This window comes from Pipra filicauda, unplaced genomic scaffold, assembly GCF_003945595.2.
Source record: "Pipra filicauda isolate LSUMZ 115617 unplaced genomic scaffold, ASM394559v2 scaffold534_size341627_pilon, whole genome shotgun sequence".
NCBI lineage: Eukaryota > Metazoa > Chordata > Aves > Passeriformes > Pipridae > Pipra > Pipra filicauda.
Genome location: NW_024104681.1, coordinates 59,862 through 76,008, shown reverse-complemented (window position 1 = coordinate 76,008; position 16,147 = coordinate 59,862). Strand labels below are relative to the sequence as shown.

Genomic DNA, 16,147 nt, shown 5'->3' with positions numbered 1-16,147 from the left:
TGCAGACAAACAGAATTTACGATATTTTTGTCTACAACTTCATAGCCCATTCAATTGTCTTTGTGGAAGGACCTGAGAAAACACAATTTACAGGGTAAAAGCTACCACTACAACCACTATAACTTCAGAGTACATGACTTGTATCACAGAGCTACTGCACAACAGAGAAAACTCTCAAGCAGGAGTGAGCAGGCTCCCCAGGAAAGAAGCTGCACCCTGAACAAAACACCCCTTCCAGCCTCCCAGCACCCCCAGCTTAGCAGTGCCTTGTTTATAAATTAACTCAAACTAAACATGCTGTTCAGAGCAGTCACCTCCAGACAGGTATTGAATGTACTGGTGGCTCAGACTGAGACCAACTTCATCAATGACTTCACAACTGCTCATTTCTCTCTCTCCTCCAAGCACCGTATGTTACTTGCTATAACATCACTTGCACTACTGTGCTTTAATAGTAGAGCTGTGTCAGCAATTTTCCTAGAACTGGAAGGTCTTCTCTGAGAAAAGACACTCAAGCCAAAGAGCTTACAGGGAATTTCTAATTCTGAATGTCATGGCTCTACAGCACGAGTTGTGATATAAAGGAAGATGAAGAAGAGGCTTAACCCCCTCGTGTTTTATTGAATGCAGGAAGGAAACACCAGGAGACAGACTCTGATTCTGTTCTGAGAGCCGGCATCTCTCCATTTTCTACACCTTTTTCACCCCTTTCTCAGGAACTGCTACCACATGATGCTCCAGTTGATTTACTCTGGACAGACACGCCCTGGCACTGTGCCTGCTGTCACACAGCTGGAAGCCAAACTGCAGAGCTTCCACTTGGACAACACTAAATATTGTGCTCAGCAAGGTAAACATCCACCAGTACTAGGAAGTCTAAGGCCACTGTCCAGTGGAGACACTCTATAAAGTAAAGTGTTCTGGAAAATAAGGTGCTGGAAATTATGTCCAATTGTGACTGGATTGTAAAAGCTGCTTTGGAAAAATGACACCTACATTTGGACTTCTGTACTTAATCTCCTCAAGACAGATCATTTAGATCTATTAAATAATTAAATAACTTAGATCTATTAAAAGACACAGCCGGAATGAAGACCTGTAACAAAGAGTGGGAGCTCACCCTTTTTGCAGCAGAGAGCTCTAGAGCTGCCTTGATATTTCAGCAGTACACAGCAAAGACTTTTAGAAGACTCTTTATTGAAAAAACATGACTTTTTCTTAGCAATTTAAGCTCATTCCATTTTTGTTTACACAGTTTAACATGCTCTGATATCATACCTGGAAAATACTGCAGAGCATCCGTCTACACTGGCCCGGGACTGCGGCGGTCTGGAGCAATCCACTGCATCCTGTTATCCACTGAGTTACTCCAGTCTGGCAGCTCTGCAACAGGGACAGCAGCAATGAAGAAAAGGACCCAAACATGCAGAAACAGTTTAACTGCCCTTCTGCTTCCACAAGTTTTATTCATTCATACAACAAGAACAACAAGGAGCTGTGTCAGGGCAGGGTCAGGTTGGATCTCAGGGAAAGGTTCTTCCCCCAGAGGGTGGTTGGGCACTGCCCAGGCTCCCCAGGGCAGTGGGCACAGCACCAAGGCTGCCAGAGCTCCAGGAGGGTTTGGACAATGCTCTCAGGAACAGGGTGGGATTGTTGGGGTGTCTGTGCAGGGCCAGAGTTGAACTCAATGATCCTTGTGGGTCCCTTCCAGCTCAGGATACTCTAACAATCCTTAGATTCAACTCCCAACTTGTGCTTGACAGGAGTATAAATTTTGATTATAAAAATATTTTGCCTTCCAGTACAAGTATCCAACCCAAGTCTGATGGCAGAAACAGATGAGTGGAAGGAAATAGTGGGCTGTCTACATCACAAAACCACACCACAATTTTTCAGTCTATACAATAAATTCAAATGCTCAAGAAGCATTCTTCAACTGACAGAGTGAGCTCCAAAAAGCCCCCATCCAACTCACAGCTTTTATGCATCTTTGTCTTACTTTACTCAGGCATGGCTAAGAATTTTAGTATTTCAAAAGCACATATTGTCCCAATAAATTTCAGTGAAGATAATTATTTTCTCTTATGAAAATGCCAGTAATATGGAAAAGAATTGGAATTTTCTTTGCCTGCACTTTCTTTGCATCTTTCATTTTCTGCAATATTCAAGTTAGTACAATATTTGCCTCCTTCATACACGCACTACACTAATACTGGAAGTAATGTATACATTATTAGAAGGGATTGCCTTTATCTAATAAAAACAGCTTCATTTCCAACTGTAGCAAGATCACTCAATTTCTGCTTTTTCAATGTAACATCACTGCTCAGCAAGTGAGATTTTGAAAACAATAGATTTCTATCCAAAAAAACCATTTCAGTTCAGTACCACAAAGTACTTCTTGAGGTAACCCAGTGCCCTGACAGAAACAGTTTAACAAAGACTTCAGTGAGAAAGAAGTCACCATTTTTTATAATCAATTATTACAAGATTCCAAGCATCTGACAGAACTTTTTTGAGACTTTTTCTCTGTAATAAGAAGGAAAAGATGCCCAGACTGGGATATGGCTTAGAGCTTGAACATACTGTGGTTTATAGCTGTTGAAAAGCGCAACTGCAACAAAACTGGACAAAGACATACGAAAGCATAAAATAAGCATATGCACACTGAAAAGCTGAGATGTGATAAACAATCCAGTAACAAAGAAAACAGACACCAGCAGAAAGCAGGGAACACGAGGAGCTAAAGAATTTTGTCTAAGCCAGCATCACCGTTTGCAGAACACAACCCTCTTTTCAAATTACAAGTGATACTTTTGCTTGGCTGAGAGAAAAAGGAGCAAGCCTAAACTGAACAGGATTACTCAGGAACAGCCTGCAGACATCTGCCTTGTCAAGATGGTGGTGGAAGAATATCACTGTATGGTCTTCTAAATGCTCTTGGCAATCATTAGGAAAGTCTTAGGTAGCAGACAAGCTATTTGTCAAGATCCCTCGGGTAAAAACCAGCTTTATCCTAATGGCAGTATTAGTGAGTAGAGCTGAAATGCCTGGACGATCATCAGGACGATATCACACACCAGGAGCTCCAAAGAAGGCTTGAAGACAGACAACAAAAGTAATTTTCCTTATTTCCAGTAGAAAGAAGAGACAGGGAAAGTTTGAAGATTTACTTTTATACAAGCAGGCAACCACTAAATTCAAACGCAGCAAAAAGTGCTGGGAGGTGCCAGGGATGAGCAGTGCTTGAGCTGAAGCACAGTGCACTTCAGATCACAAAATGGCAAATAACTCCATCTCCTCCCCTCCAATGAGTAATGTCTGCTCGGGCTGAAAAACTGAATCAGCTCATTTTGCCACATGAATGCCAGCAGCAGCTGGGCAAGGAGCTGCCTAGGGACAGGTAAGCCCAGGAGGCAAGTCCTTCCCCTTCAGAAGCAGGTTTTCAGTGCAAACCCTGCCCTGGGGGTGCGGCTCCGCGGGCAGCTGAACCCATCTGGTGCCTCACTGCTTTCCCACTGCTCTCCCTGCTCCCCTCCTGCCTGGCTTCCCCCTCCCTGTCTTCTGGCCACTGCCTCTTTAATGCTTTAAAACTCCACAAAGCTGTTTTTATGTTGACACTGTTTTGTTGCTTCAGAATTTGGATCATAGGGGCCAAGAAAAATGCTGGAGGAAGCAATTGCAGGCAACAGAGCAAGGACAGGAGCATAAAGGACAGGGATGGGAGGAGGAAGCAGGAACTCAAGCTCGCTCCACTTCAGCTGCACTCGGGCAGGTTTGTGCTTGGCTTCTTTCACCTTGAGAGTGGAAAGGACAGGGCTCACTGTGCCGGTGAAAACCACACCCTGAGCACTGAGAACTTGGTGGATTCATTTCACAAGTGGAGATTGCCCTCTGGCCAAAGGCCTTTCCTGTTCCTGGGAAATCTCTCCCCACTTAGCAGCACTGGCCATCCCTGTATTTGTGTGGTGGCATAAGATCAGACCCAGGTACAAAATTCCCTTTTCTAGACTATATATTAGTCTAGAAGAGCTCTGTTGCAGAGACTTTAAAGGCCAATAGAAAGAAAAGTGCACACGAATGTATGGGAAAGAAGAAAAGAGTGGAGTGATTAGAAATCCACTCATTCACAGGAACCCAAACTCTTCCAATTTGAATCACTAGGGTTGGAAAAGCCCATCGAGTCCAACCATCAACCCAGCACTGCCGGGTCCACCACTAACCCGTGTCCCCAAGTGCCACATCTACCTGGCATTTGAGCACTTCCAGGGATGGTGACTCCACCACTGCCCTGGGCTACCTGTGCCAGGGCCTGATCAGTAACACAGGAATGGGAATCTTTACATCATCCTTGGTATCAAACACCTGAAATGAGAAGGGAAACTCGAGGAAGAGAACACACTGAGCCCAGAGGAGCCCCACACTGACAGACACGTGTCTCCAGCCCCAAGTAGGAGCCCAGACCCTCACACGACAGAATCACAGAGTGAATTAGGTTGGAAGAGACTTCTAGGATGATCAAGTCCAACCGATGACCCAACATCAGACCATGGCACTGAGTGCCATGAATAGTCTTTCCTTAAACGCCTCCAGGGACAGTGACTCCACCGCCTCCCTGGGCAGCCCATCCCAATGCCTAAATAGCTCTTTCTGTGCAGAAATTCCTCCTAGTGTCCAACCTGACCCTCCCCTGGCACAGCTCGAGGCCGTGTCCTCTCGCCCTGTCCCTCGTCCCCTGGGAGCAGAGCCCGACCTCCCCCGGCTCCCCCCTCCTGTCAGGGAGGAGGAGAGGGCGAGGAGGTCCCCTCTGAGCTTCCTTTTCTCCCTCACAGCTCCCTCAGCAGCTCCTGGTGCTCCAGACCCTTCCCCAGCTCCTCTGCCCTTCTCTGGACATGCTCCGGCCTCTCAGCAACCCTTCTGCAAACACAAACTCTGCGGGGAAAAGCTCGACCCGCTGCTTCGCCAGACACCACCGCGGGGCTGAGGGGAGGGCGGCGGGGGCAGCCCCCGCTGACACCCCTCGGGGTGCGGGGGGACGGCCCCGGCCCCACACGCCGCTCGCCCCCTCCCTCCCTCCTTCCCTCGCTCACCAGGGCCCGCGCCAGCGCCGCCATCAGTCCCCGGCGCCGCTTCCGCCGCCGCCGCCCTCCCCTTCCGCGGGAAGCGCCGGGGGACGGAGGGACGGCGGCGATGGCGGCGATGGGGCAGTGCGGGAATGGAGGCGATGGGGCAGTGCGGGAATGGCGGCGATGGGGCAGTGCGGGAATGGCGGCGATGGGGCAGTGCGGGAATGGCGGCGATGGGGCAGTGCGGGAATGGCGGCGATGGGGCAGTGCGGGAATGGAGGCGATGGGGCAGTGCGGGAATGGAGGCGATGGGGCAGTGCGGGAATGGCGGCGATGGGGCAGTGCGGGAATGGCGGCGATGGCGGGAGGGGGCGCGCAGAGCAGCGCTACCGCTCAGAAGAGGGTTCGCTCCCCGCTGCGCAACAAGCCGATAATGACACGGTGGAGAGAGTAATTAATGTAACTGCGTCTCCGTGGGAAGGAGAGCGCCGTCCCCCAGTGTTTCGGGTGCGGGTTATGGGCTGCCCACGGGAGGTGAGTGTTGAGGGGGATCCCCGCTCTGGCCGTTCCCGAGCCTCCCTGGCAGTCACGCTCCCAAAGGCCAGGGACTTTCACTGCTGGCACTGCAGCTCCTTCACCGTGACCTGACAGGTCTCGCTTGGCTCCTCACACACACACACACACCCAGACCAGGTTTCCCATGGCAGTCTCAGATATCTCATTCCATAAAGCAGTTTATTCATGGCACAGTAACACAGAAACACCTTGAGCTGGTGCCTCTGAGGAGCTCCCCCAACCAAGGAACCCCTGGGTTTTTATACCCTCACTGTCTACCTGTGTAAGTCTCGCTCTTCCTCCCAAGTCTTTGGCTCCTGCTGCCCTGTCTGTGGCCATCCCCCTCGCTGTCGTGACCGGTCTTCATCTCCTTTGTTATCCAAAAGGTCAGCAATTCCCAGCTCCTGCTGTATGTCTCAGTTCACAGCTTCTTTGCTCCCACCCAGAGTTCAATCTTCATCCCAATCTGCAGTTTGCAAGCTGAGCTACCTGGACTAAATGTATTCCTCAACAAACAGTGAAGGCCAGCAACAGCTTTCTGACCTGTCACATTTTGTGCAGGAGCAATCCCTGGACATACTCAGATTTGGAGCTTGGCTCCAAATTGCAGGGGTTGGGTCCAGAAAGTGAATCAAAGTACCTTTCCTTGGGAAGGGAAACACCTATTCCTCCTGTTGCTGCTGCAGATGATCATCTGCCCCATGGGGGTAAAGGCCAGCAAGACCTTTCTGTCCTGGCACCTTTTGTGTGCGAACAATCCTCGGATGTATTCAGTATTGGAGGTGGTATCATAAATTTTGGTGGTGAGGCCCTGAATGGGAATGACAGTGCTTTTCCATGGGAAGGACAGCACCAAGCCTCAGTGTTTCCTTTCTCACTTGGAACCTTTTGTGTTGTGGCAATCCCTGGGCCTATTCAGTGTTGGAGCTCGGCTCCTGATGCTGGAACTGGGGGCCTGAACGTGTCTGACACCACCTTTCCTTGAGAAAGGAAGCACCTAGTCCTATTCTTGGTGTTGCATATGATCGTCTGCCTAGTGGAAGTAAAGGTCAGTAAGTTTATTTATTCCAGAGCTGCGCAGGCCTGGGTGCCCAGTGGTATTCCACAAATCCAGCGCACCCCTCCAGACTCTGTGTGGCATTATTTACACACAGAAATTCAGAGTTAGAAACTTCCCAAGTACAGCCCCTCTCTTAGGACTGGTTAGTCATTTCCATACAAGTTATGTAACCCAGAGGTCTTTTTGACCTGCAGGCATGATTTTTAGTAGTATAATGAACATGGTTCAGCTACAGGATATAAGGACCTTGAGTATTTTCACAGAATCACAGAATATGCTGAGTTGGAAGGGACCCACAAGGACCATCGAGTCCAGCTCCTGGCCCTGCACAGGCCCATCCCCAAGAGTCACCCCCTGTGCCCCAGAGGATCATCCAAACCCTCCTGGAGCTCTGGCAGCCTTGGGGCTGTGCCCACTGCCCTGGGGAGCCTGGGCAGTGCCCAACCACCCTCTGGGGGAAGAACCTCTTTGTAATACCCAGCCTAAACCCCCCTGACACAATTCCCTGGGTGCTGTCCCTGGTCCCCCCAGAGCAGAGCTCAATCCCTGCCCCTCCTCTGCCCCTGCCCAGGGAGTTTTAATTGCAGTGAGGTCTCCCCTCAGTCTCCTCTGCTCCAGCTGAACACACCAAGTGTCCTCACACGGCTTCAAATCAAGGCCCTTCCCCACCTTCATTTCCTCCTTTGGACACTCTCTGATGGCTGAACATCTTCCTTATATTCTGTCCCCCCAAACTGCCCCAATATTCAAGGTGAGGCCTCCCCAGGGCAGAGCAGAGCGGGACAGTCCCTCCCTGATGCCCCAGGACAGGGATGTCCCTCCTGGCTGCCAGGGCACTGCTGACTCAGGGCCAAGTGGCCACCGACCAGGACCCCCAGGGCCCTTTCCCAGCACTGCTTTCCAGCCTCTCATTTCCACTCTGTCCATACATCCAAGGTTGCCCCATCCCAGGGGCAGAATCCAGCACTTGCCCTTGTTGAACTTCCCATGGGTGGTGATTCCCAGCCCTCGGACCTGTCCATGTCTCTCTGCAGGGCCTCCCTGCCCTCGAGGGGCTCAACAGCCCCTCCCAGTTTTGGGTCATCTGCAAACTTGCTCCATGTCCCTTCCAGTGCCGTGTCCAAGTCATTGGTGGAGATGTTGGAGAGCACAGGGCCCAGATGGAGCCCTGGGGAACCCCAGTAGTGACAGGTGCCAGCCTCATGTCACCCCAGTCACTGTCACCCTCTGTGCCCGACCCCTGAGCCAATTGCTCACCCAGCACAGGAGAGAGAGTAACAGTAACAAAAGCTTTACTGAAATCCCAAAAGATCACATCAACTGACTTCCCTTGATCAACCAGGTGGGTCACCTTGTCATAGAAGTTAGCAATGTATACATAGACATACATCAACATCTTGATTAACTACATCCTTAAAGCTTGTTAGCTCCAGGTTGTCCATGGCTAGGGGGTGCTCCTGCTGCCTGCTCCATTGATCAGGTCTTCTTTCTTGCTCATTAGGCTTGAAAGTATACAAAGACCTTACACAGAACATCCTGACTTAAAATAATCTTGACATATTCCACATTTTGCAACAGCAGGGGAGTCTCTGGGCTGGTGCTGGGGTTCAGTTCAGAAGGGGTGAAGGTGGCAGGTCTGTGCCTGCCCGCTGCTGTCAGCCCTGTCCTTGGGGCATGGCTCTGTCTGAGCTCAGGGGCAGCAGAGACAACAGCGTGGAAGCAGCTGTAAGTTCTCTGGCTGAGGTTGGTCAGGCCACCGTGGCTGCCCCAAGCATCAGTGTGAGCCTGCACAGGTGCCAGCACAGGGATAGTACCAGGAGAACAGGGCAGAGCCCCTCACCCAGAGCCCCCCAGAGCCAGCAGCTTGCTTCCAGGGGCCATCCCACCTGTCCCTGCCAGGAGCCATCCCACCTGTCCCTGCTGCGTGTTCCCTGCCCCTGGCTGCTGCTGGCCCCGGCTCTCACGAGGCCGCAGAGTGAGCCTGAGCAGTGACCCGATGGGGTGAACTGAGCGGGCTTGTTTTGCCAGGTTAGACTGAATCTGGATCACATCCACATCACCTCACAAACGCCAGTGCTGGTGCAGATGTGAGCGGCAGCAGCTGGGGCAGGGAGTGAGGCTGTGCTCCCGGCAGCAGCACTGCCTTACGGGGCTTGGGGAACTATAATATTCTCCTCCTCCCTTTCCCAGCACGTTAACTGGGATGTCAGCTTCTCAAGAGGGCAGTAGCAGCTGCTTTAATGGCCCTGAAACTCCACAGTAGTCCTTAGAAATCTTTCATATGTTCTTAAATGTCAGGCCTCAGGGGGCCAATGGAATCACCTGCCTGGACTTCCTTTCCACAGGCATCCCTGTGCCTGCAGCCAGTCTTTCCTGGGATGTTCTGACTTGCCACAGCTATCTGCTGAAAGGGCTCTAACTGTGTCTGACAATGTGTTTCATGAACAAGTTGTTCTGACACAGGGCTGGATGTTGAACAACACAGGGAACTGTGGATCTCTGTTGGGGAAATGTTACATTTGATTTCATTCTCGTGCCTGTGGCGAATTCTAGGCAGGAAGGTTAAAACTAGTTCTGCTTCTTTCTAATTGCTAAGCTGTCCTCCATGTATTAGACTCAAAGCAGTATTAAATACCATTGTTAACAGCAAATTTTTTGTGAGAAGGTGATGGAGGAGAACGATAACACTTTTCTGAACCCTCTGCCATTAACGAGTTACAGTCATTAAAGGTGATGAAGCTCAAGAAGCCCTACAGTGTGTAGTCATGCAGAGAAAAGGCTCCTGCCACCAGCAGTCTCTCAGTGGTGTGACATGGTCTGTCCATCACAGCAGGCACTTTATAACTCAGATCTGTGTGATAAATACTGACACTCACCTGGGTTTGTGTTAGTCCTACCTAATGATGCACAGGAGGGTTCTGACACATTTCAGTTGGAGAAAGTTGCTGTCCTTCCTAAGATTCCTCAGCCTATCACAGTTCCATCATTCCCCTTTAGCACCAAGCCCTTTCCTTGTCAGTGTGGCTGGACACAGCTGCCTCAGGGCACAGGCCAGCACAGCACACTGCCTCCAGTGGGACATGGAGCATCAAGAGCTGCCTATGGGCCTGAATTTCAATTTCAGCTCTAAAGGGATTCCCTCAGTCAGAGCACTGGCAATTTATTATCCTTTAGGTACACTTTTGCTGCCCTTAAGTTCCTCCTCTCAGCTCTGCTCAGTGGGCAGCTCCACGGCTGCGTGGGTCTCACCTCAGTGACAATGACTCCTCCCTGTGGAACTGCTCCTGGGAGAGCATTTTAACCAGCAACAAGCAGTCCCAGAGCCAGGGCAGCAGAGTTCCCATCTGGCTGCTGGTGTCCTGTCATCCAAGGCCACCAAAGTGGCACACAGACCTGCTGTCACGTGTGTGCTGGAACATGTTGGGGAACATCAACAATGGCCTCAGGTGTGTTGGCAACCAGGTGGCTGAACAGGAAAGAAGGATCAGAAAGGCTACGATGATATTTAATGTATATAATGAATTATAAAATAAGTTTCTCATTATAATAATAATTAATTTTTTAATATATTATATTTAATGGGCTCCTGATTTGGCCACAGTCCTGTCTTCTTGCTTACTTGCAGGCCTGGCTTTGAGTTTACCATTCCAAGAGCAGCTGTTATAGGGAGGACATAAGGGGCCACAAATCAGTGGCTGAGAGAAAGCAGTCTAGAGCAGTTTAAGTGAAAGAGAAATGGAAAACAAAGAGGGACAGAGGGACATCCTTCCCTGAAAGTGCTAAGACATGCTGGAGAACAGCAGTGGCAGGGCTGGGTGCACGTGCATGGGGAGAATGAGAGAGGAGACTCAGCGGGCACCGGTGCATGGAGACAGCAACAAGCACAGACTGGGAGTTTGGGGGAGGGCTGAGGCACAGGAGGGAGAGAGTGAGGAATTCCAGAATCCTACTGGTAGCGTAAACATCCAAGCTGGAATCTACAGGTTAAATCTTTCCTGGATTTTCCACTTTTCAGAGTGCAGACACAGGCACCTTTATGATCTCTCCTGGTATTTTTTTCCTTGCCACAATTCCTTCTCTCCTGCAGGGATGATGTTCTGTGCAGACCACTCTGCAGTCAGACCTTCTGTGTCTAACTCACCAAGGAACTGATTTTCTGTGTGTTTTCTTAATTTGTGTATTTCTGTCCACTTTCAAAAGACTTTCCATACACTGCACAGAGATCCTTGGGCTATTGTGGTCCTGAGATTATGGATTTAACCTCTCCCGGGCTGGTTCAGTGGTCATTAACTTCTAAACAAAGGTGTTTAGATATTTGATCTTCCAGCATCAGTACATAATTTTCTTTCAAATGGTATGGTAGCACATGCTTTTCCTGTTTTTACAGGGAAAAGCAGACTGATCATTTTTATGTAGGCCTGTGCTTTTATATTTTAAAATATAAATATGTGGCTTAATAAACCATCTTGAAATATTCTAAATATATAAAGTCCCATAAAAGCCTCTTGTATTTTTCTCTTCTCAGTCACATGAAGAATCAAAACCAACTCGATAAGGCAATTGTTAGCCCAGTATTTGCTGGGGAGAGCTCCCTCCTTCTGAAAAACAAACAGAAAGGGCAAAAGTACAAATCTTTCAGCTTCCATCTTTCCTCTGCTCAGTCTCAAATGCCTTTTTAACCACCTGCTCCTGCTTCTGCAGAAGGAAAGTTTAAGGAGTCTCATGACCATATGAGGAAAGAGGATCTGTCCATGTTGCCTGGGACAAGCAGGGCTGGGGCATTCCAGCTAACAAGAGGGAAAACAGTCTGTATGGGTATTCCAGGACGTTCTGAAGATCATGATAAAGAGAAACCCAATTGAAAAAACTCAGTTCAGGTCCAGCAGGTCTTATTAACTCTGGTTCCGTGCCAATAGAGCAGGAGTGCCAGCTGGCCCCCTCAGCTATGTGAGTGTCTTTCCCAGTGCTCCACGTTCTGAAAGGGCCTTGTATGTACCCCCGGAGCCGGTGCGGGTCTGGCACTGCCTCCTGTCTCATGCACTCCTTTAGGACTCAAAGCGTAGATCAGTGATAACATATACCTTGGAGCCCTGGTATATGTGGATTGACTTCTTCCAGAGCTTTCTTGGATGTCTCTGCACTGCTCTTAGCAGAACTCCGAGTTCCAGCAGTGTGGTGAGGGGCCATCTGACCGCACGGGGAAACCCGGGCTCGCTGGATTCCTACCTCGGGTTGTAGCTGAAGGAAAAGGGCATTTCTAAGGTTGAACTGATAGTTCATAACAAATTCAACACACTTTGCTTTTGCAAAATTTTTCTCCTTTTTATACAGAGTAAATTTGGACACTTTGAGACTGAGTCCACCCTTCACAAGACATTACAAGCTGAAAAAGGGCTCTTAATGGAAGTTAATTATATTTTAGCAGCATAAAGATGCTTAATCCTTCCCATAAGACTCATTTTTGGGCATCAATGTGCATACATTTTTCTACTGCCGTTTCCCAGGATCAATGCTATTTAAAAATGTGAAATTAAGATATCTTTTTCAATCCTTACAATCCTCACAATGCATTATGGACTTTAAAAGGTTTGGCAAGTATGAAGATCAATTCCCTGATCTGGAATTCCTTGGCTAGGGGTGCAAAGACATCCTTGCTCTGGTCTCCAGCAGGGAGTTACCCCTCTCCTGCACCAGTGCTGCAGGAGGAAAAGCAGACATGAAGCAGAACAGGCAGCTCAGTGCTGCACCTCGCTGAGTTTGGTGGAGCCTGGCAAACACAACCTGAACTCCATGGCTGAACTGTTCAGAGGGTGTAGAAATAGGACCTGGTTGCTTTTTCCAGGCTTTTATATCCTAGTGGCTGCTGCTACTGTTAAATATGATAAACTCCTATTTGTTCACGTTAGTTGGCCATCAATACTCCCTGTTTGCCGGGGCAAGCCCAGGACTTTCCCCTCCCCACCTGTCAAACCTGGAGTGTGCTTTGGCACCCTGCCACCAGAGTCTCAACGACTTGAGCAGACTGCTTCAGAAACAAGACATCCCAGTACTTAAGCCGCCTCTGTTTCATGAGCTTTTCTTCCCATCTGTCTGCTTTCTGAAGAAGAAAGTGTTTGCTGCTCGGAGAGGTTTTCCACTTGCGCCTCCTTCAGCTTTCCATTACCGCTCCGAGGTTATATGGGGTGCAGGGCTATACACTGTACTGTACTATATGCAGAGGTGTTCAGACTTAATTTATTCCCTTCTCCTGGATAAAGATTATTGCAGCTGTGTGTTTTGGAAAACTATCAATGAAGGGAGTTCAGCTCATACAACACACTTTCAATAGAGTACTGTACTCTATATTTCCAGGTTCTGTTTTAATTACACTTGCATATTACCTTGGAGGAAGCTGAAATCTGGAAAATGTTTTCTCATATACCATGTTTTAAACCTTCCTGACCTTCTGTTTTATACCAAATACTTTTATGTTTGTGATGAAAACCATGGGGCAAGCTCTGGCTATCCAGGATAATCTACCAGACACACACTGTCAGCCCCTCCTAGCAAAGACTGAGCAATTGTCACTGAGAAATGTCCCCACCAGCCCTCACCCCACCACCTTCCAGCAGTCAGTCCTTCTTCCCTCCCTTCACATGGCTCCCAACAAGAGCCACCAGAGGTGGCCCCGTGCTGTGAATAGGGCACGTAGTGGCCCTGTCCTGTGGCAGTGACAGGCTCCTGCTGCTCCAAAGAATCTTGAGGTACTGAGCTACAGGATGGCTCATGCACTGCCAGTGTACTGCCCATATCCCGAAAAAAACAAGGAAAAGGCCCAGCCTCATTAGAGGGGCTGTGTCCAGAGTGCCCTCCCACAGCTCCCTGGGGGCTGGTGAGCCAGAGCAGCCCAGGAGCACTTGGGGTGCCTGCAGGGCTCCTGCCAGGCCAGGGCAGTGAGCACTGCTCTGCAGTGTCTGCACTGGCTGCACTGGGCACCACAGGAAAAAAACCAGCCCAGTGTCCAGAATTAAAACCCCCTCAAGACAGCTGGAACTGTGCAGGGAGAGTGGGGAACTTGGGCATGGCATGTGCCTTCTGGCCAGGAATAAGCAGCTACAAGCAGGTTACAGGCAGGTTACAGAGGTGCCCTGGACTCACAGCAAGAGGTGCAAACCTCCATCAGCAATCCAAGAGCGTGGGCTTCTCAGGGCTGACAGCAGAACAAAATCTGTAGGAATCAGGCGTCTGGTCCAGAGCAGCTTTCAAATAACCTTTAAATCCCTGCCAAAGAGAGCACATCTTGATCTTCACATCCTCGGGATGTCTGGAGAATGTCCTGGTACAAAGGGTTTTACTGGATATGTATGAGCAGCAGAGGGTCTGTCAGTCCCCTGCCCAGCTCTTGAAGGCCAGCACGTCGACATTCCAGAAGAATGGATTGCTGCCAGTGTCCGTCTCCTATGGCTTCCCGAGGAGTTCTCTCCTCCTGGAGGCCTGGGACGGTGGGAGCCATCCAGCCTGGGACACCAGGCTCTGCTCCGGAGCCTGACACTGACAGGGCTCGTGAGGTTCCACCTTTACTTGTCTCAATGCCTCTTCCTAAAAAGCAAAGTAACTTTTACTTCATAATGAGTAACAGGAATTACATAAATCTTGTCAAGCGGGGACTTTTTAGTGGCACTAAACTGCTTTTTAACTCAGCTGTAAACAAGGATTTTCAACTATGAGGCAAGAACTTATAAAATGGAAAGTTTTTCATTAGAAAGCAGTGATTATGGAAAAGCAGGGTTGGTCATAATAGAAAGCTCAGTCTGAACTCCTAATGTGACACTGGAGCTGAAAGGGAAAGCTGATCCCTGGACTATAAAGGTCAAAATCCAGTAAAAGTAGAAAGTTAGTAGTGCCTCTGTGGCATTGATGAGACTGTTACTGCAACATTAAATGAGTCCTGGTGTTTACATACAAAAAGTATTCAGAGAAGTGAGACCCTAAAGAAAAAAACTCAAGAAGAAAAAATCTGGCAAGGAAGGTGTACAGCAAAAGCAGAATCAAGTCAATCAACCTTTTCCACAGAAAATAAGAGAAAAAAATTCATCACAGTCTGCACAGGTAGAACAATGCCCATGGGAGAAAGTTTTTTCATGTAGCAGACAAAGAAGCCAATTCAGTAATTCAAAGTGGAAACTGGACAGTGGGTAGAAATAGCTGCTTATTAAAAAATGAAGTGCTAATATTCCCAAAATTAGCTTAGAGCTGAATGTGGTAAGCTTTTTAAAACTTTCGGTCTTTAAATCACTCCTGGATCTCCCTTTCCAAATACATAATACCCAGCTATTACACAGTGTCACTTAATTCCAAGGAACATTAAAAATAGGCTTTGAAAAAAAATAGATGGGAAAACAGAGACCACATCAGACAGCTGTGCTCCTCTAACAGGACAGTGTCCAACCCTGGTAACTCCTGGTTTGAGCCAGGAAGTCCCACTGTATTAGTTCACTCCAAGTTTTGGGCTTCATACAGAACATAGGAATGGTTTTGCCAAGTCAGACCATGGATTCCATGGAGCCCATCTCTCCTACGGGGAACAGCAGATCCCTACAAAGAAAATAAGGACAGGACAAATATTCAGCAAAGTTTTCTCAGCACAGTTTCTGAGCTTCCAGCTACCTGGGGCTCAGAAAGTCCCATGGCCTCATGGTCAGCAGCTTTTTATAGATTTTTCTTCCATTTTTTTAAACTTACATGGATTTTAGCATCCCAACCAGGGTGTGCTCAGGAGTTCTGCAGCTGGGCTGCCCTGGGGGAATTAGTGTCTTTCTGCTTGCTTCAAACCTGTCCTGAACTGCCATCATTTGGTGCACTGTGGTTCTTACTTGGGAGAAAACTTGCTCCCAGTTCACATTCTTAGCCCTCATCACTTTTCCTTCTTGACGCAGTCACCTCTCAATGAAGAGCTCTTGTCTAATTACTGCTCTTACAGAAGCTGTTCCATATTTCCAGTCCTTCTTAGTGCCCTTCTCCAGCTCTGCTGTATTCCAGAGCGTTGGAGTTGTGTCAGTCCCTGCAGTGCCTGCATATTGTTTTCTCATTTGTTCTCTGTTTCTCTCGCAGTCATTCCTAAAGCTGTGTTTGTTTCCCTGGTTGCTCTAAAAACTGAGCTGGCACTTCAGGGACTCTGATTTTTTACCTGGGGTAAGCAGGGCTCATCAGGTCAAATGATTCTCACTGTTCTCCCTGCCCTCGTCGCCTGTGAATTAAACTGCCATCCTTCAGCCACGGTTGGAGACTCAGTTGGTATCAACAGACCCGTAATTTGCTTATAATTGCCAGGTCAGCACAGTCACCCTTTATAGTACTGAATTAAATTCCTTTTCTCCTGAGTCTCCCAAACCTCTGGAATTTCCTCAGAATTCCAAGATTTATTAAAAATCAGTAGACTTATTGGTGCAGGTTAAATATTTTAAAACTGAGAACGCCAGCACATGCT

At 48.6% G+C, this 16,147-nt stretch overlaps 1 protein-coding gene across 2 annotated transcripts in view; it reads right to left on the bottom strand.

The window, feature by feature from the left end:
- LOC113986937 (ubiquinol-cytochrome-c reductase complex assembly factor 1) overlaps nucleotides 1-5,152 on the bottom strand; it is a 47,973-nt gene extending 42,821 nt beyond the window's left edge. The window contains exons 1-2 of one of the 2 annotated variants that reach the window (XM_027719127.2): nucleotides 5,091-5,152; nucleotides 1,279-1,383 (exon numbers count right to left, since the gene is read on the bottom strand). In XM_027719127.2, the coding sequence (XP_027574928.1) occupies nucleotides 1,279-1,383; nucleotides 5,091-5,114 (129 nt within the window). In that variant the 5' untranslated portion in view covers nucleotides 5,115-5,152. The remainder of the gene's footprint in view (nucleotides 1-1,278; nucleotides 1,384-5,090) is intronic. The other variant, XM_027719126.2, reaches the window with a different exon arrangement.
- Between the last annotated feature and the right edge of the window lie 10,995 nt (nucleotides 5,153-16,147).